This window comes from Neodiprion lecontei, chromosome 7 (assembly GCF_021901455.1).
Source record: "Neodiprion lecontei isolate iyNeoLeco1 chromosome 7, iyNeoLeco1.1, whole genome shotgun sequence".
Lineage (NCBI taxonomy): Eukaryota > Metazoa > Arthropoda > Insecta > Hymenoptera > Diprionidae > Neodiprion > Neodiprion lecontei.
The window spans coordinates 20,001,568-20,021,910 of NC_060266.1; the positions used below are offsets into that span (position 1 = coordinate 20,001,568).

Here is a 20,343-nt window from a genome sequence, read left to right on the forward strand (position 1 = left end):
AAATTTTTTCATTACAGCTTTTTCCAAGTCCATCTTTTCCCGATCCAGAATTCGTTTTCTACAAAGATCGGATGAAATATTTCGATATTTCTCGATGTAGAAGGTTTCCTTGATTCCTGCATTGAACTCTACCTAAAAAACGCTTGTCAAGTAACTCGAGAATTGTCAACGGTGATGTTTCAGGTGGCGCTAATCATTCGAGTGATATTTTGGAGCTTCAGAACGCGAGTAAAATTCTTGAGAACAACAACGAGACGAGTAATAAAAACAACAACGGCTCGAGTAACAACTACGAGAAGAAGAGCAGCAGCTACGTAACTGGGACGAACGACGGTTGTTCGTTAAACGTAGCCAGCCTCGCATCCGGTCCCCAAGAAGTTGTGATGAAGGAAAAAAGCAAAAACGCGGCGCGGTCTCGTCGCGAGAAGGAAAACCAGGAATTCTTTGAACTCGCAAAGCTCCTTCCACTCCCCGCCGCCATCACCTCTCAACTCGACAAGGCCAGCATCATCAGGCTGACGACGAGCTACCTCAAAATGAGGCACGTCTTTCCTGATGGTGAGTTTCCTCCCAAAGTATACCTATATCCTCAAAAGTAAGAAAGACGTCATCTGCAAGCTGAGCTTTTCAAAAAGGAATATTCGTTTCTGCCGAAAAGTTGTTTTTTTCTTTTTTTTTTTTACATACATTGAAAAAAGTTTGCACCAGATACAGATTTTTCCTACTTTCTATTCTATTTTCAGATCTACGTATGGTTATATTTTTTTTCCTTTTTTCGTGTCATCAATTTTTTTTCAAACAAATCGAATTTTTTCAAATCATTTTCGCATCAGTCAATTGGATGTCATCAGATTTTAAGAAAAATTCACTCACAATTTCGACAGTACCTGAAGCGTGCTTCATCGATTTTTTCCATTATGTGACATTTTTTATTAAAGTACGTTGAAAAATATGAAACCCGTTTTTAAACATGCTAATTCAGCCGTTCAAGGGGTAAATATTAATATGTTACCCATAAAATTTAGTCCCAAGAATCTGTTTTGTAGGAATTATTGATAGTAACGTAAAATTTATTGATAGACAATAATATGCTCACTGTTTTTACCCTCAGGTTTTATCTCTCATATTTCGGGGGTTAACTTTTGGTTGGTTTTTACCCGTTGAAGAGCCGAAAAAAAACAGGTCCAATGTTTTTTGAATTAGGTAATCAAAGATGTCACAGAACGTAGAAAATCGATGAGGTATATCACTCGGGTATATTTTTTCTGAATGACTCTTGAGTCACTTGCGAAAGGTTTTTCGTTTGAAAATAACTCGAAAATGGGTCGACCGATTTTAATCAAACTTGGTTTAATGTTTTCATCAACATTTTTTAGCAAAATTATTCTAGCAATCAGTTTTTTTTTTTTTGGCGAAAATCCTATGGTTAAAAATTCTTAGATTATTAATGCGAATAACGAGATTAGCTGGAAGTCTATGGTTGGCCAGAAGTTAAAACACACACGAGTGAGTTTTTGTAAACTGTATCGAATTCTCGAACACCTGAATGAAAGTCGTTGTAGGGCGGGGTTGAAGTTTCGATTTTTAAAAGTTCCGAAAGCGCCTAATTACGATTTATTTGGTGGTGAAACTAGACGTAAAGAAATCAAACTTTGAAGAAACAACAACGTTTCGAATGGTCGGAAAGCCGACGGCTCAAAGTTCCAAAATGGAAGATTTCGAAAATTCAAGTTACGATAGAACAAAATTCCGAAAAATTGAGTTTCGATAGAGTGAGATTATGAAAATTAAAATATAATCAAGTTCACTCAACGAGTGGGTGTAACAAATGAGAAAACCCGTAAATCAAAATGACCATGATTCCGAAAGTAAAAGTATCGAGAATCCAAAACAAAGAAAAATCAAAGTGGTGAAATTTCACCAAGTCAAAAATTCACGGAATTGAAAACCTCGAGTCATTCGGAATTTCGACGTTTCGGATTTCTTCACTTTCGCACTTTCGGAACTTTGACTTGTCCGAGTTACCCCGTTTCGGCATTTTTTCCTTTCGCAACTTTGAGCGCCGGGTTTCGGACCGTTGAAAACTTTGATTTCTTTACTTCAAGTTTCAGCACCGAAAAATCGGGAATTTGGCGCTTTCGGAACTTTTCAAATTTGGAATTTCCACCCCGCCACGCGGTGCCGTTAGGAGCTTATCTATGTAAAGAAGGAGTAAAAACTGAATGCGTCATTGCAATTTCCACGACGAATATCGATCATAATTCAAAATTGAAGGACCCTGTACGAAGACGTCGAGGGTCTGGTACAGAGCCCACTAGAGATCCTCGCAAAGGGCAAATAATATCGGATGAGATGGGTGTGATTGTGCACTTAGTGCATTGTTAGGCCCGGTTCTTTGTAAGCAAAGCATGGGGGCCACCGGGTGTATGGGTGTGGGTACACACTATAGTGTTACAATGGCGTTTTACCGACGGACCCCTCAATTTCTCGAGTGGTTACGTCCCTCTAGACTAGATCATCCCGCCACGCCGACGCGACGCCGTCGAGATTCTTTCTGTCTAGCCTTTAAAGTGAAATCCATTTTTGGTTTTTCAATTTTTTAAAGAAATCAAAATCTTTCCGAAAGTAGTTACGGAGGACGTTCGTTTCGCCAGCTCTCGCGTTTACTATTAAATATATAGGTATATATGCATGTATAATAAAGCCTTTGCAATTAAAGTCAGTCATTAAATCTCGTCTCAAGCTCAAAAATTTGTAAACTTTGCAAAAGCTGCGAATACTTTTATGATATCATGCGTATACTTTATACGTATGGGGTAACTATACAAGTGCATAGGCTACGTTGTCTGGTGAATAAATTATAGAATGAGATCGTTCGATTGATTTGTCGAAAATGTTTCGAGATCTGTTCGATAGATTGAATCGATTTAAAAATCGGGTGACAGCATATTTGGTCCAGATTCGAATCAGGTCGGAACTGTCACGATATTTTTGACGAGGCATAAATCGAGGCACGCGATGCGGTTGACACGTTCGCAGTTTGTTTGCCCGGAGTCTTTTTCTGTCGTTGAATCCTGATATTATATTTGACGTGTTATTATTTTCACATTTCGAAACAAGGACAAACAGTTCTTGCGAACATTGCCAAGCGAGACAAAAAGAAAACGCAAATGAATTAGAATAAACGATCAGAATTTGAAAGAATAACAAAAGTTTTTGCTGAGATTTCAAACAACTTGAGAAACATTTTCAAAGTTTAATTATACAAAACGCGTATCAAGATAAACATATTCTTACTATTGCTCGTAGCGTATAATCGAAATTCGTGTCAAAGATGAAAATAAAACAGGCATACAAATTTATGTAAGCAAAGTGGAAAGCGATGAGTTGGCAAGATCAATGTTATATATATAGAAGTTTTCGAAAGAGTGAAACGTTAACCCGAAGAAAAAGGCAACAAAAGCAAAGAATAATATTGTCAAGGTGTTTAAGTAAACGGAAGTGCAACACCGCGTCTTTATTTTCGTCTTATGTTTCCATTTATTTGTTTCTCCCCTTCTGATTCTTATGTATCACGTATAGTAACGTCAATGAATGCCTTAAACCTTCCGTCTAACTTGTTTTCAGTCCGAAATAAAATACGAATTCAATTCTACGCGAATTATCTAACAATAATTAGATTACGAGTCATTGTCACATAATTTGTATGGAAACAAACTCACATTTTGTTTCCGACCGTAAACAAGTTAGACGGAAGGTTAAGACATTAATGAATTTTACTGAATTGTGAAAATGACTACCAATCTCTGAAGTTGGTAACAAGAGATTGGGAGTCATTGTCACAAAATTCGTATAGAATCAGAGTCGCATTTTATTTCGGACCGAAAACAAGTTAGACTAAAGGTGAAGAGGTTTAAGACATTAATGAGTTTTACTGAACTGTGAAAATGACTCCCAATCTGTGAAGTCGGTAACAATAGATCGGGAGTCATTGTCACAAACTTCGTATAAAATCAAACTCGGATTTTGTTTTCCGTCCGAAAACAAGTTAGACGAAAGGTTAAGAGGTTTAAGATATTAATGAGTTTTACTGAACTGTGAAAATGACTCCCAATCTCTGAAGTCGGTAACAATAGATCGGTAGTCATTGTCACAAACTTCGTATAAAATCAAACTCGCATTTTGTTTCAGACCGAAAACAAGCTAGCCGAAAGGGGAGGGCAGTAACGAACATCACTGTACATACGTAAAACAATCGAATCGCAAAAAAGAAAACAGGAAAAAACAAGTATACGAATGACATTGGCCAAATCGGAGCTCTGTTTTATCGGCGGCCATTAGTTTAACGAACCTATCATTAATCGTAGTCGATTGTTTTCACGTTTCACTCTATGCCACAGTTTATACCTAACCACACACGTATGTTATACGCAGAGAAAAGTTTCATCCGCCGTACAGACTCTTCTCCCGCTAATATCGCGCCGAGGAATATAATTAATGCGCGAACACGAGCCAAGTATACTCTGTTGGATAGGTAGGAAGGTAGGTACTGCTGCAAACTGGCGACTCGAGTTTGTCACATATATGCACTGCGCCTATTTCGTTTCACCCCTGCACATTTTGCGGACATTGTATTATACGTATGGTATAATTTATACCACCCCCCCCCCCCCCCCCAGGTATGGCGAAGTTGGTACTTATATTGTATCTGGTTAGTTCTTTTTATACACTCTAAGGAACCCATCTTTTTTTTTTCGGCAATCTCTTTATTCGCGCCGTTGTATATAACCCTCGATAGTTGATAATTAATTTATTCCGACACGTTATTGAGGATATTAAACTTGTTTGCCAGTTGTGCAATAACGGCGATATAATTGTTATGTATAATTGTAACCGTATTATTATTTCAATTGCGCAATGATCCAGGAAGCGGAATATGTTAAAAAAAATTCAATTCTTGCGTAAGAGAAAATATATCTGGAAACAGCAAAAATTTGTTTCTGAAAAGCGTAAATTTGATGAATATTGCGCGATATATTCATTACAGTTTAAAACTAGCAATATTAACAAAATCTTTAGATGATACACAAAAAAAAAAAAAAAAGTAAGGAAATGATTTCGACGGTGTAACTTATAACGTCAGCTTTTTTTCTTTTTGTTCGATAATTCTTACAGCATTCAATATAATAAATAGGTAACGTGGAGCTGCGGCTAGAACGAGCTACACGCGAAATCGCAGTAGTAAGAGTAAACGTTTCGGCAGACAACGATGAGATAAACTTGTGGGGACCATCTATAACCGTATAAAACCTGAATCGACAGTTTGACTCGAATATTCTGTTATTCTGGAGGCGTTTTTTACTAAAGCGAACAGTATCGACTGCATAAAATGAACTTATGCGATAAATGGTGATTTTTTTAACCGGTCTGATGTTCATCGCCGACAGAAAAGTGCGAAATCTGAATTTCTAATTTGATTTTCAGGTCTCGGAGACGCTTGGGGCGCGGTTCCACCAGCAACGAATCCGCGGGAGGCTGCAATCAAGGAACTGGGCTCACATTTGTTGCAAGTAAGTGTTCAGTATTCGCTGATTGGACGATAATCTTGGGAAATACTTGTTTACCCGTGAAACCTGCGAGTCTTTGACATATACTCACTGATTATATCCTTGGTTTCAGACACTGGACGGATTCATATTTGTCGTTGCACCTGACGGGAAAATCATGTACATCAGCGAGACTGCTAGCGTGCACTTAGGATTATCCCAGGTCGGAGATATCCCCTAATTTATTCATATTAAACGAAAAAGAGCCTCGGAATACGGGGTGAAAGGTCGAATGATCAATTTATCGAGTAAAAGTCGCGACGAAAATTTCCTTAGAACGATTTCGAGCGACAGATATCTTCCGAGTTACGGATCTTCAGACATCTCCGATCCGGAAAATGTCACGTGACTCGAACGATGCGCGCGCATTTAGCGCGACGGAGCGTTCCGATTGGTCGATACAAGACATTCCGTAACTTGGAAATTATCGGTTCTTCGTACTTCTTGCAGAGCAATTCATTTGTAAATATTCGCAAGGTATTTGTCTTCTGAATTTCGTCGACTTTTAACGCCAAAAAGTGAGTACAGGGTGTTTACGAGTAAATGCCGCAGTACCATGGGTTGCCTACTACTCGGGGGAACAAATATCGATAATACAGATCGCCGATTTATCGGTTTAAACTCCTCGTGAGTGAGCTGGAAATGCCCGTGTTGCCAAGCTGTATGAATTTGGCCAAGCAGTTGTTTCGTTGTTTATATAAACTATGCTAAACAGAGTTCAGTGATCGCGTTTCAGTGTCACGTCAAAGTGATTATATGACTCGGGTTAACTACAGTGATTAAGCAGCTCGGTAGGTCTGTCTTACCGATATTTGTTCCCCTAATGGTAGGTAACTACCAACGTACTGGGCATTTACTCGGTAACACCTTGTACAAAATGTATAGTTCAACGTATTAGATAAAGGTTAACACTTGTTAACCGAAAATCGTCGACCAGCCGTAACGAATCTCATTTTAGGTTCATCTATACAGGGCTGATAGCAGGCGCCTTATCACCGATGAATATTGAAAACGATCAATTGAATTGGTCAAATTTTGTAACGGAAGAATAACGTTTTCCTTTTTACACGTTTAGAAAAATAATGTCCCAGCAGGTCGTCTAAAATTTTTTGATTCATTTAAATATTTTTTAATCTATTACTAAGTAAAAAAAAAAAGTACAAAATACAAATTAAACGTCGATGTGACGATTTAAATGTTAAAATTACAATAATTTGTGACGTCGTATTTATTGTAACAGAAATATGACAAGTAACACGAACGTAAAGTCGACCTCCTGGGACGTTACGTTTAGTTAAATATTTCCAAAAGCGTATCGGAGAAGTCGCCAGCTTTCAGCCCTTTGCGTCAAATCCAACAATGGCCAGCATACGCATTTGTTAATAATCCTTTGAACCCTTGTTATTTTAGGTGGAACTGACCGGCAACAGTATCTACGAGTATATTTTCCCTGCGGATCACCAAGAAATGGAAGCTGTCCTAAGTCTGACCCACCTGGCAACATCTCCGAACGGACTGAGCAATCTTCCACCGCCGAATCCACGAGGTGACATCGAACTGGAACGGGCGTTTTTCATCAGGATGAAGTGTGTCCTTGCGAAAAGGAACGCCGGTCTCACAACGCACGGTTTCAAGGTTAGCTCCTCTCCTTTCCCTGTAACCAAAAACAAAAAACGTGTCAGATTATACGAATTTCAGTAATGTGCAAAGGTATTTGGAAGCGGAGTTGCAAGGATCGCGATCACTTCTTTAATATCGATTTATTGCGATTCTCGCGAGGAAAAGGGACCTCGAGTGATGAAAATCGGTTATAGCGAGCAGATTGAAGTTAATAACAGTTAATGTAACGAGATATTGAAACTAAAACGATGGTTTTTAAAATTTTTAAAGACTTTAATTTCCAAAATCTGAACACACTTTCCCTTCTAAAAATGGAATACTCAATTTGCTACGATCTTAGAGTTGCGAGATAACGATTTTTCCTAACAATGAACCGTTACGTCAACGTTACGAAATTCACTCTCGTCTATACAGCGGCAGGTCTGCGCAAAGCCGGCAAAAACTGCACAGAGTAGAATACAGGCAAATATCGTGAGCGAGTAGGCACAACCTGCAGCCAACCTTCCGATCGCCGAGAAGCGTTAACGATTAGCATAACAGAAGCCGTCCGCATCCATCCATCCGCAACAGGAAATCGTAAAACGAATAAAAATGCATAAATAAAGATAAGCATGGTGGCCATGCGGCAGTGTTGCCCATTGGTTAAGCAGGGGTGGCATTGTCCTGGTCACGTGCGATCCTGCAACGGGGCGACCACCAGGTAGATATCGCTCTTGCAGTGTATTGCGTGTACCGAATACAGGCGTTGTGTGGATGTAAAGCGGAAGTTTTGGTGCGAGATGCGGAATCTGGAATTCCAAATTCCACAAATTTTTCCATATATCTTTTGCGCGGACCCTCCTCAACGGCGAAACAGTCTGACTAAGGTAAGTGTACCGGTTATTGATCCCTTTTGGTTGAATCTGTTCGATCCTTTGTTATGAAATAACCAAGAGAAGTAAATTTATATATAGTGTTTAATCATCTAGCGATTGGTTTTAGTCATCGAAAAATTCACAATTTCTGATGTCAGTTTATAATTTTTCTTCGTAATAAAAGGGTCTATGATTGGGTCTAAACGTGTCAATAACCGGTACACTCAACTTGTTACTTCGCGAAACAGTTGTAACGGGTCGTAACACCCGTTTCTGATATTAATTGATTAAAATGATTATGAATTTACTATGCATTTACTGTTGAACAGAGTTGTCAATTTACATAATCAGTGCAGTGACATAAATTACGATGTTATTGTCCTGGATTTACAATGATTTACAAATTCAGAAATAGACTCCAATCTTAGTTTTAGCAAAAAACGATGGAAGATGTGGGAGAAATTCATGCAAGCAAAAAAAATAAAACACTACGCAATACGTACACGGGGTCTTCGAGACCCGAGGTTTTTCTTCGATCATTCTTCATTTTACTCGCACAAACAAGCCTGATTCGCGCACGCTTAATTTAAAGTCTGGGGTGATAAACTGGACCTGTGACAAAGCAACGTCACCGACTCTGTTTCCGTTTTCAAAAAATAGCAAAACCAAATTGTGCTACGGGGTGTAGATTTCGCGAATGAATGACGGTGATATTTGCGTAAGGAATCAGAGTCATAGAGCAGTCTCGACACCGGCATATGCCGGGGAGGAAACATTTCAATCGGTTATTGGGGTTGCGGTAAAGTTGTTGGGAGAAAACGAGCGACGGTCGCGGGTTGAATGCGAAAATCTAAGGGACCCTCGAAATAGGAGATCTGTTTAGCAAATAGCTTACGAAGGCTTTGGCGAGCCGCGGGATCCTGGCCACCATAGAACCACCAGCTCCCCAATAACTGGGAGGCGTCAACCCGACTAGGAGACAAAGTGTAACGTCTCGTCTGGTTGGCAGAGTAGCGAGTAGATCCTCTACGGGGAGGGAAGCGAGTCGCGTTGCTCGTCTTTTCTCCCTCTAAGCTGTTAGTCAAGCTAAGGGTAGTTTTTCTATAGCACTTAAAGGAACAAAGAGGACCTAGTTGGCTTGCTGCCTTTGGTCGAGCCTGTCACACCATTGCATTATGCGCATTGTCACAGCACGCCTCGAGGCTACCTTAATCAATGTGTAATTGAGCGTGTAGGAATACACCATGGACCCTCCCTTGTACCTACCCCATGAGTCCCATGATTTAATTGGCGCGAATCACGCCGCGTTGAGTATAACAAGGGTTTATCCTTGCGCGTGGAAACGTTGTCTGTGTAAACGACGAGCCTTGATTCGATCGTCGATCTACGAATTATATACTCGGATCAAAGATGCGGGGAATAGTTCTTGATAATAACTTGACGGGGATCGTCTTTTTAAATCATTTTTTGGACAATTTTTTAAGACAAACCTATGAAATGAATTTCATAAAAATTTCAAATTTTTTTTTCATCAAACAACAACTACCAAAGCGATCATGATTATCCTAGTTCCCGTGATGGGTATGTACGCATGATAAAGGTGCTGTAAAAATTTCAGCATAGCTGTTTTTTTACCCAATGAAAAGCAACAAAATATACATCCCTAACAATTTAGGTACTTATTTTGAGGTTTCTTTTTTTTTTTTTTGCTATCCCGACAGTTGGATTAAGAAAATATTCAACAATTTAAAGATTAAAAATTAATTACGAATAAAAAATCGAGTCGAAGGAGCATTTAGCACAAGTCTGGGTGAAGGCTAACCGAGGGTTAATAAATCTGGGCATTCAATTAAGCGTGAAGTCAATTTATCCGTGTTTATCGCACATTGAAATATTCCAAAATCGGCGCGTTTGTTTCAATAACAACAGCGTTAACCCTAATTTCTCACATCTCCGATACACTTTAGCTCAACGAAAATTAATTTTCTCATTAGTTTGATAGTTAACGAGAAGTTCATTTCGTTATGCAAGTTATGTCAATAGACACGCCGATGGCTATTCGCTCTCACAATACCGCACTATATGCGTATAATTTACGCCCAGACACGTAACTATCTTATAACACTTACCTACAACTTGCTGGCGCGGTGTTCGGAGCAACACTGACTAGATACTGTAAGTCGGCTCTTTCGAACTCTACGCTGAGATTACAAAGGTCACGTCGTGTTTACACCTGTTCGGTTCTCACCTATTTATTTTTTTTTTTTCTTCTTCTACCGTATGTACACCTTTCATTCATATTACACAGTGAGCGGTAACGGCCTTTGCAATAAACGAATCTGGTAACCGAAGATTATTGTTTTATTTTGCTCGATTGATAGACTGAGAAATTAAAAGGCTGACCAAATTAATGAAATGAAAGAAATGTAAATATACACATAAAAGTATCGTCAACCATTGTGTAAGGAAATATTGTCTACTATGTATATTATATGTTAGTTGATCACTAGGCTTTGCACGCTTTTTTTAATCTATAATTTCCTAGATATTCCAGCCTGTAAATTCAAGAAATATAAAGCTGAATAACGACAATTTCTTTACACATTAATACTAATACTTTTAGTATTATCGAGTAAATATCTTATTATATGACTATCGATTTACGAAAAACAGCCGGCGATTTTCTCCAAGAAAAAAAACGAAACAAAGTTTGGTGTTGAGAAACAAAATTTTGAGTACAAATTTTTTTACTAGCTTGTTTCTTCGACAGACTCAAAATTCCAGGCTTATTTTTGAAATTCCCTAACCTTTCCGCGACTTTTCACTGCTGTAAGAAATTCCCTAAATTTTCCCCTGTTTTACAGATTTTCCCTGCGCGTACAAACCCTGAATTCACTTCGAAAAATGACACATATATTCAAGTTCGAAGATTACACTTGACTTCCATGAGTCTATAAAATGTTTCTTTCTATTAGTTTTTATATTTTGAAAAAAGTCACCGTATCATTTCACCACTGGTGTTTTTTTTTTTTTTTTTTCTTCCATCAAGACAACATTCGTACATCAAGCTACGTTTCGACATATTATTTATTTATTTGTTTTTTTTTCTTAAGAGAAGAGAAATAAATTGTTCAAAGAGGTACCGACGTAAAACGAAGACGTAAATTGAAGCAACGCCGCGAGGCTTGAAAAACCCTCGAGTTTACGTTATTGTGATTTTTTTTTTCGTTTTTTTTATTTATGTTCCTCCCAACTCTTTTTACATACACGAGGTTACAGCGAGTCCCGGAACATATGGTTGCATATTTATAAAACACATACACAAAGACGATATGAGAAGATGCACCGCAGCTAACAAGGTTATTTGATTTACAAATTTCGAAGCCCTTGTTCAAGCCCTTTGAAACTGCAGGGATTGTATTAATTATTCAATTAAAACGTAACGTACGTACATGTAGGAATTGGTTATTTACCCTTTACTTTATGCACAATTCTTGCATAAGCGTGAACCACCATCCCTCTCTTGGGTTGCCTGCAGTCTCGAGTGTTGCACTTTACACAGAAGGCACTCCAAGCTTTACTTGCGCAGAAGACAAAAAAAAAAAAAAAAAGTTCTCCAACAAACTGCAGGACCAAAGAGTTGAAGGAGTCTAGGTATTCCAAGACTGCTTGGAAGAAAACATTTCGCAGGGTTGACGGATCGTTTCGACAAACTTCACCGGCATGTTTCGTTGAAGCTTGTCTTTTCGTCACTTCGTTTAAAAATCTTTCCTCGAATTTTTTCATTCAATCTTTTGTCGATGCATCTTATAAAGTATCCTTTGTAGGGGGGGGGGGGATACAGGTTGGACAATATAAAATCATACCTATTTTTAGGGGTTCTTGTTTATCATAGAAAATGAAAAGACTTGAAGGAATTTGAGTTTGAAAACTTTATTGCTTATAGTTTCAAGAACATTTTAGTATTTTTATTTATTTTTTTTTTTTAACTATAAACAACAAAGTCGTCAAATTCAAATTGCTCCAAGTATTTTCCTTAAAAAAAAAAGCTCCTTTTATTTTTTCGACATGTCACGAATCTCGAGTCTAACCTGGATTCCATTTCACGTTTCAGGTGATCCACTGTTCCGGTTACTTAAAGGTGAAGCAGTTCAGCTTGAGCGGAGGTGGCGGAACGGAGTACGAAGAGGCCGGTATTCAAAATGTGGGTTTAGTGGCCGTGGGTCACTCTCTGCCCCCGAGTTCGGTGACGGAAATAAAGCTCCATCACAACATGTTCATGTTTCGCGCCTCCCTCGACCTGAGGTTAATTTTCCTTGACGCAAGGTGATTGTCTCTATAATTGAATCGCCTCGTTCGTTGAGCTCCTTTTCTCGTTTCCTTTTGATTCAACTGTTCTCTAGCTTCTTTACGCCACTTGTAACGACGAGTACCTTATCAATTTCAGGGTCGCTCAGTTGACCGGCTACGAGCCTCAGGATTTAATCGAGAAAACTCTCTACCAGTATATCCACGGATGTGACGTCATGCAGATGAGATATTCTCATCAAATACGTAAGTAATAATCAATACCATATTTTATAATCTCGTAACAGAATTTTAACACTTTCTTTTTTCCTGTGAACAAAATTCTTTTTTGCCCTCACGATTCGTGAGAATATTCCCTGCATATGTCACCAACACCAACTGCCTCTAAGCATTAGTGCAACGACCATTGAGTGCACTGCTTATTATCCTGCACTACATAAGCGTACGATTTCATCCAGATCTCGTGAGAAAATTAACGAACGACACTTCGGGCAATTTTTGGGTTTAAGATTCCTCCCCCACGGATTCCTTTCACACATACACTTCGGTCATACATGTAGTCTTAAGCGAGTGCAGTTCAGCGCGATGTTTCTAAGTGTACTCGAAAGCGCTTGGAGCTTTGCATTGTGTCGAAAACAGCTGACGTCTGACTTTGTGGCAAGAGCTAGACTGAAGAGTTTTGGAACAGAGGCAAATAATATGTGTCGTGCCTGGAGGACAGGCATCTTCGCGGGCTTGTGTGTGACGCTAAAAGGCACAACACTTGCCCGAATCTCTTTCATCTTCCAGCCAGCATCCTCATCTCACTTTGAAAGCTTCCGGAAACGGAAGACGAGACGATATGCATTTTTGGCACACGGTACTTGCTTGACAAAAGTCAGTCAGTCACCTGTGGAAGAGTTTTTGCCTGCTTATGATAGTCTTGTAAACGCAATTGCTGGTAAAAAACCTTACAAGGAAGGTATCCCAGGTCGATATCTCCGATTTCATTGCTATTGTAATACGTTATGGTAGAATTAAAGCTAAACGACGCGTCGTTTTTTTCATCCGCCATTAAACGCTTCAAGGTGTCGAAACCACCCTCCAAATTATAAGGCGTGTCAAGTGGCGATTTGGAAGTACTTTTTCTTTTCATAGAGAAAACTACATTTTTCAATTCTCGTTGTGAGAAAAACTTTTCCAGTTGAATTGGTTAAAAAATATTACGTTCCAGTGGGTGAAATCGCCAAATCGCCACTCGACATGCCTTACTTTGAATGGTGGTTTCACCCTCTCAAAGTGATTATTGGCAGATGAAAAAAAATACGTTTCGCTTGGTTTTTAGTCCACTATAACATATTGCAAAAGAAATGAAATCGGAGACATCGACCTGGGACATCTTCCTTGTTAGTCTAACGACACTAGCTGCGCTTCAGCCAGGCGAATGCTGCACTCGTCCGGGTTTATACCGGGTGTGTATCGCATCGATCGATGGTGCAATGCAGCAGCAGCGTGAACCGGGAATCGCCTGGAGCGAAGGAGGCTGTAGGTTGCTATCGTTGTTTGAACAGACTCGTCGTTTCCCGTGCAGGGTAGTTGAAATAATGCCCCTAATATTACCCGGGCGCTTTCCTCTCAACCCCGTCCGTAACCCACGGCAAATACATGAGCACTTGAGCACACCCACAACTTCCATCCACCCCGCGATGAACCCACTCTCATTTCACTTGTATACATAAAAATCCAAAGCCCCGCCAGTGTAAATTGCCGACTCAACGTCACGGAGTTCACGGCCGTTTGCTCGAATCTCATCCAGTCACACGGATTTTTATTTTTTTTATGTTTTTTTCTCACTCTCGTTAATCGGCGTCGACACTTTTTTCGCGAGATGAGACGAAATTTGAAGCAGCTGTCGCATAATCGTGAAAAACTTGGAGATATTCGACTACGCTTGCTAAACTGCCCGAGTCAAAGATGCAGTTCGTGTTAATCTAAGTACCGCAATTTATCGCTCACGACAAAACAGTCCTGCAAGAATAAAGAAGAAATAATCGCAACGATCCCTTTTTAGGTGAATTTTTCACGGTTAGTCTACTTCTTTTTTTATGCAACGAGCTTTTTATGCATGTGACGTAAAAGTTGATTCTTGACCTCGGTGTAATGAACAGGGTTGTTTTCTTGAAAATGAAGGTCAAATGATACGAAACAGTTTGATAACGTTTCGAACCTAGTGGGGACCTTGTATTACATAATCTTGATTAAATGGAATCGATTGATTTCAGAATATCTAACAAAAGTGATAAATAATGTTGTTGAATTCGCAACCATTCCGATCAAAATGATAAATGATTCCTGTTAGCTCTTCTTTTGATCAATAATTAATGCAAGAAAGGGAATCGAGTATTCCTTCTCAGTTTAACGCATGATCACAGTGTCAAACAAAAAGCACATTTACTGGCCTTGGATAATGTTTTCATAAAATCATTTTCATCAATAAATCATTCCACGGTCCTCACAGTATCTCATCTTAAAATTTAACCCTTTCAATCACGCGTTTCGGTTTTTTTTTTTAAATGGAAGTGCAATTATTCTTCCCCCATGTATTTTTCGACGTTGAATGTAAATCTGACGTCAAAATTTGATAAAACAAAAACAACCCCTAGAATGGGGTGACGGTAGTCTCAAATTCCGATTTATGTGGGTATTTATTTTCAGTCGGTACGATTTTAATCCTAAAATAGGTGCAAGCTCCGATGCAATCTATACGCATCCCTAAGGAGGGTAAAAACTACCCCTATGCCTTGAATTTTGTAAATCTAATAACGATTCTGAGATCTCTGTTAGCCAGCCAATGAATTCCAAGCTTTTTTAGCATACGTTTACTATCAAATTTCTCCGCTAACGAATTACATTCTCTAAAATATGGTTTTATTTGCATACCTTTATTTATAACAATTTCAAACAATTACGGATTCACAAAAAAATCCTAATCATTCCAAAGCTTTAAGTATTTTCTACCTGAATATGTAAAAAAAATTCAGAATTTTACATGAAACGACAAAAAAAAAAAAAGAAAGGGCATCACTATAGTAGCTTCCGTGACTGAAAGGGTTAAACTCACGAAGTCGAGGTAAAAGCGCTGCTCCAATTGGACGAACGCGCAATGACCTGCTCCAAAAAAATTCTACACCCCTCGTTGATCGCTGCTTTCGAACAGTTTTGTACAGAGGCCAAGTAACGACGAAGTACTACAGATTCTTGACACGATCCGGTGGTTGGGTTTGGATGCAAAGTTACGTTACCATCGTTCACAATTCAAGAAGTTCAAGGCCGCACTGTATAGTCTCGGTAAACTACGTCCTCTCGGAGCAGGAGGCTTCGGATCTGGTCCTAAACTCGGAGCAGAAGCTCTCCGCTGGAACTTCTTCCTGTCCACCAGTGACGACAGTTCTACCAGGCTCCCTATCGACGGCCACGACGGTTTTGCCGGGCGCTCTGTCCTCTGCAACGACCGTCTTACCCGGCACACCGACCTCGGCACCGACTTCGGCCACCGACATTGACCTTGAGCAGAGTCCAAGCCCGCCGTATCGCACCGGAAGAGTCAACGAACCACCGGACACCGACTATGGCGACAGTTCCGGCTATTCCGGTGCCGAATTTGTCCCGGGACAAGCAACCGGACACACTCATTATCTCACGACGGCTTACGGGCCGCAGGGGAATAACAGCGGCAACAATCACGCCGAGGGATCGTACTATCCAACGGAATTGTTCTACCAGTATGGAGGTGAGATGTTAATGTAACGTATCGAGGGTAGAGGACAAGGAGGACTATGTCCGTGTGTAAAAAGTGTTTGTAAGCTAGAGTACATCACGGGGTAGTGAGAAGGAGACGACACTCGACCAGCGCTCGGCTCAAAACTTGGTCCAGTTTTTCAGGCTACGTGAGAGGAATTGTCAAGATGCGATTTGAGCGCCTCTTGCGGCGTTGGTCCGTATAACGCTCTCTCCCCTATCCTCATATGATCTTGCGATTCGCCGTCTGCCATCTTTTCCTCGGATTTAATGTTAAAGCAATTAACTACTCGGTTTTCACAAGTTTTCGCTCACTTCAAACGCGTATTTTACGAATCTAGGAAGTATGCTTATAGCACGGAGGTTTATAGGTTAGGATCGCCAGTTTTCTTTTTTTTATACTTTATAGCGAAAATTTCACTTTTTTTCGTAAGAGGTGCTCAAATCGCATTCAGACAATTCTTCTTACCTTACCTTACCGAAAAATAGATATCCGCTTTGCGAAGGCGTTGTTTTCAAGGAAACTTACTAAATGACATTTTCAAGTCCCAATTAAACAAAGTTATTCATACCATTTGTTAAATCTATCGTTGAAAAAATTGAAATTTAGGATTAGGTATGATGATAACATTTTGTCGTAAATTTTTAGGTTATGTATTGAGTATATTTTCATTTCACTACGTTAGCAATGGACCATGTATTCAGAACACTTTTATCAACTAATCTAGTCATTACAACTATTCGCATATCTTGCTACTTCCCTTTGACATACTTCACTTGATCTCTAATAGTCAGGTTCAGGTTGAACTCTTATTGCTTATCAGCGCCATTCTGGTGACTTATTGAACCACTATTCTCTCAAACTTTGTATCAATGTATAATGTATCTTTAACACTAGAACTACGAGACCAGTCAAAATGACTGATTTTTCAATTTCATTTCAACATTCCTACCTCATGTTACATTTTACCTCGGCAGTTCTAGTGTTAACAGTAAATAGCCACAAAAGTTTAATGCTTTGAAAATCCCATATCGAGTCATATTATATCCACGTTGCTTGGTTATCACTTAAATCTGCTACACAGCATCAGACTCGATGAGATTAAGATAGTCGAAAAGTACTCCTCATCGAAAAACAACACCATCCCGCCCATCATTTACTCATCCCCTTTGCATTGTCCACTCAGGAATGCATCACGAAGTGATGCCATCGATGCAACAACAGCAGCAGCATCAACAGCAACAATCGCAGGCTCACTCGCATCTGATCCATCACACGGTACCAACAACGATCCAACAGCAGCAACACAGTCCGCAACAGAACCACCAACAGCAACAACAGAGGCCATTTTCAGCCTCATCGAGTTCCTGCGGTAGTTCGGATGCCTCCGACGTTCACCTGCCGAGTCCGTTGGGTCTCCACTCACTTCCGACCGGTTATCCAGGCCAACACCACCTCCTCGATTCCTCCTCCTCGTCGGCCAGCCTCGCCGACGGTAGCGTAATGTTTCCGAGTTGCGGTTTCAACAACAACAACAACAACAACAACAGCAGCTACGCGACGGCGACGACGACGACGAGCCTCGCCCACCAGGAAAACACCTCCTATCCAGTCCACCCTGCCCATCACAACCCCCGGCAATCCCACCCCCACCCCCACCCCCACCCTCACCCTCACCTTCACCCCCAGGCGCATCACCACCCCCAACACCACCACCACCACCACCATCACCACTCGCTCGAGCACCTCGACGCTCCTCCGGCTGGGTATACCAGCGTCATTGTCGACACCCAGCAGTACAGTCCTGGACAGTCGGCCCACACCGTTTCTACGGCAAACGGAACCCCGCCGCTGACCTCTCATCAACATCACCACGAGGTTCACCACCAGTTTGTTCACTGACGTTCGCTCCAAGGGCCGACTTAGCGAGCCGTAACTCATCCTCGATCCGTAATCCCGGAACTTTGACGACGATCGCAATCGTTGGATCAAATGACAGGTGTCGGATCCATCCTGTCGGTCGAGACGAGAACCGTGAATGACAGCTCGTGCTGGTCGCGAGTTTTATCGGTATTTTTTTTTTATTATACACGCCGTGTCGTCGCCGTGTTGAAATTTATATTTTATTTACCTTCGTCGAGAATGGTGAGCGCCGATTGAAACAATCATCGACGACGTCGCGAAATTAACTTTAATTTAATAAAAAAAATTTTTATTTTTTTTTTAAACGAACGCATCGCGTCTCGCAAATTATCGCTGCGCGTGTAAATATGATACATTACATATATATAGACGATGCGATGACATTGTTAGGTACCTAGATATTATAAATACAAAATTAATGTCAACAAAGTCGAAACGAGTATCTGGTCGCCGTTATGGCCCTAAGTTATACGTATACTTCAATACAGACTTGTTAAGTGTTGATTTCAGAATACTGATAACGGTATTGTAAATATTATACATACATAAAATATAAAACAGATAATATACGTGTAAGTATAACGTAACTGGTTATAATACGTAGTTCGAAACAGTTTAATATATATATATATGTATATTGTAAGGAATAAATTGACGAATGAACGAATTAATTCAGGATGAGTGTAAATGATTTATGTATATTATCTAATATAGCTGATAATGTTGAAATAAATATAATACGTATTACGCGTTAGAAAGTGTGTGTATATCTTGAATTATATAGACCCGAAGACTGACCGGTGCTCGTGCCAACCGACCAAAGATATATGCGCCCATTTATTCACCCGTACAATTATGACGACTAGATCGTTGTATTCAATTAATTTTATTTGATTACACCATTATGCAATGTGTGAGCGTACGTACATGCATTGCAAAGGTTGAAATTTAAAGAAAATAGAGAAGAGAAAAAATTCACCCTGGTGAAAAAACTTGTAATACGTGTAATAATATACAATGTAAATAGCGTATCTCAAAGGCACACGATTCTCTATCATATAAATACGTGTAAAATATATAAACATATTATATATATATATATATATATATATATGTACGTAGGTATAATAACGATATTGTTATGAAGTATTTTAATATAATACCAATAATAATCACGATAATAATTATGATAAAAATAATATTAACGTAGTATGACTTAATAACAATGATAACAATAATTATGTAACAACATTAATAACAGCGAGAATTATACAGAACATTATTTGTCTGGTAATTACATATCTTTGTTTGTATGATTTAACTTTAGCGTTCGTTGTGTAAATAAATTACTTAGTTATGTCACACGTCCTTTGCGCGTATGTGTATTTGTATAGATGTATAAATAAGCGTGTTCGTAGAATGAAATGGCAAGTTTAAAAGCAACGTTAAACATATTTTTGTTTTTCATTTGAGTATTAAAAATTGAAAAAAAGAAGAAATGTACGTACAGCGGAAGTAAAGAAAATAATGACAACGTTTCAAAATAAAAAAGTGACGCTCGATTGTATTGAACTTGGGATTTTTTCAAATTTTGTATTCGAAAATGTTAATTTCATGTTTTCAACTTTATGTTACACGGGCGAAATGAATAACAAACACGCATTGCATGTGTTATATAATATACGCGTAACGTATTTATTTATAAATATATACATATGACATATTATTAATATAAAAATTGATTGAATAAATAAATAAATGAATAATTATGTATCATATACACACATATTTACGAGTGCGAAATATTCGTTATGTAATGTTGATACGAAGTATTGTATACATATATTATATATAATATATATTATATATAATATAATTTAAGCTCTGTATATATTGTAAAACTACAGCGCTGCACGGTAAAGCCCCAGACATATAAAAAAAAAAAAAAAGACTACCACGTACACACGCACACACGACACGTTATACAAAATGAAAATACATCATATTTTCCTCTGAAGTTTTTCCTTCTTCATTCATTGATAATAATCAATTAATTCCCCCCATTCTATACGATACGAATATTATATGTAGATGTTTCGTTTCAATTCACGTGAAAAAGGCTTGTGGATGCAGAGAGTGTTTTTGCTAAAAAATGCCACGAGATAAAAATAGATTAGAAACTGATAAATTCGTATAAGAATCGGAAAATCCGCTTCTTGAATCTTCGTCTAATGCGAATTTTACATGGCATTTC

General features: G+C 39.1%; 1 protein-coding gene across 9 annotated transcripts in view; it reads left to right on the forward strand.

Annotated features, from left to right (window-relative positions):
- The window catches only part of LOC107220865 (protein single-minded), a 61,373-nt gene extending 41,802 nt beyond the window's left edge, over nucleotides 1-19,571 (forward strand). For 6 of the 9 annotated variants that reach the window (XM_046745033.1, XM_046745037.1, XM_046745031.1 and 3 more), the window contains exons 2-9: nucleotides 184-558; nucleotides 5,485-5,570; nucleotides 5,680-5,772; nucleotides 7,017-7,241; nucleotides 12,195-12,406; nucleotides 12,528-12,634; nucleotides 15,585-16,157; nucleotides 17,353-19,571. In XM_046745033.1, the coding sequence (XP_046600989.1) occupies nucleotides 384-558; nucleotides 5,485-5,570; nucleotides 5,680-5,772; nucleotides 7,017-7,241; nucleotides 12,195-12,406; nucleotides 12,528-12,634; nucleotides 15,585-16,157; nucleotides 17,353-18,068 (2,187 nt within the window). In that variant the 5' untranslated portion in view covers nucleotides 184-383 and the 3' untranslated portion in view covers nucleotides 18,069-19,571. The remainder of the gene's footprint in view (nucleotides 1-183; nucleotides 559-5,484; nucleotides 5,571-5,679; nucleotides 5,773-7,016; nucleotides 7,242-12,194; nucleotides 12,407-12,527; nucleotides 12,635-15,584; nucleotides 16,158-17,352) is intronic. The other 3 variants (XM_046745030.1, XM_046745035.1, XM_046745032.1) reach the window with 3 other exon arrangements.
- Nucleotides 19,572-20,343: the final 772 nt, after the last annotated feature.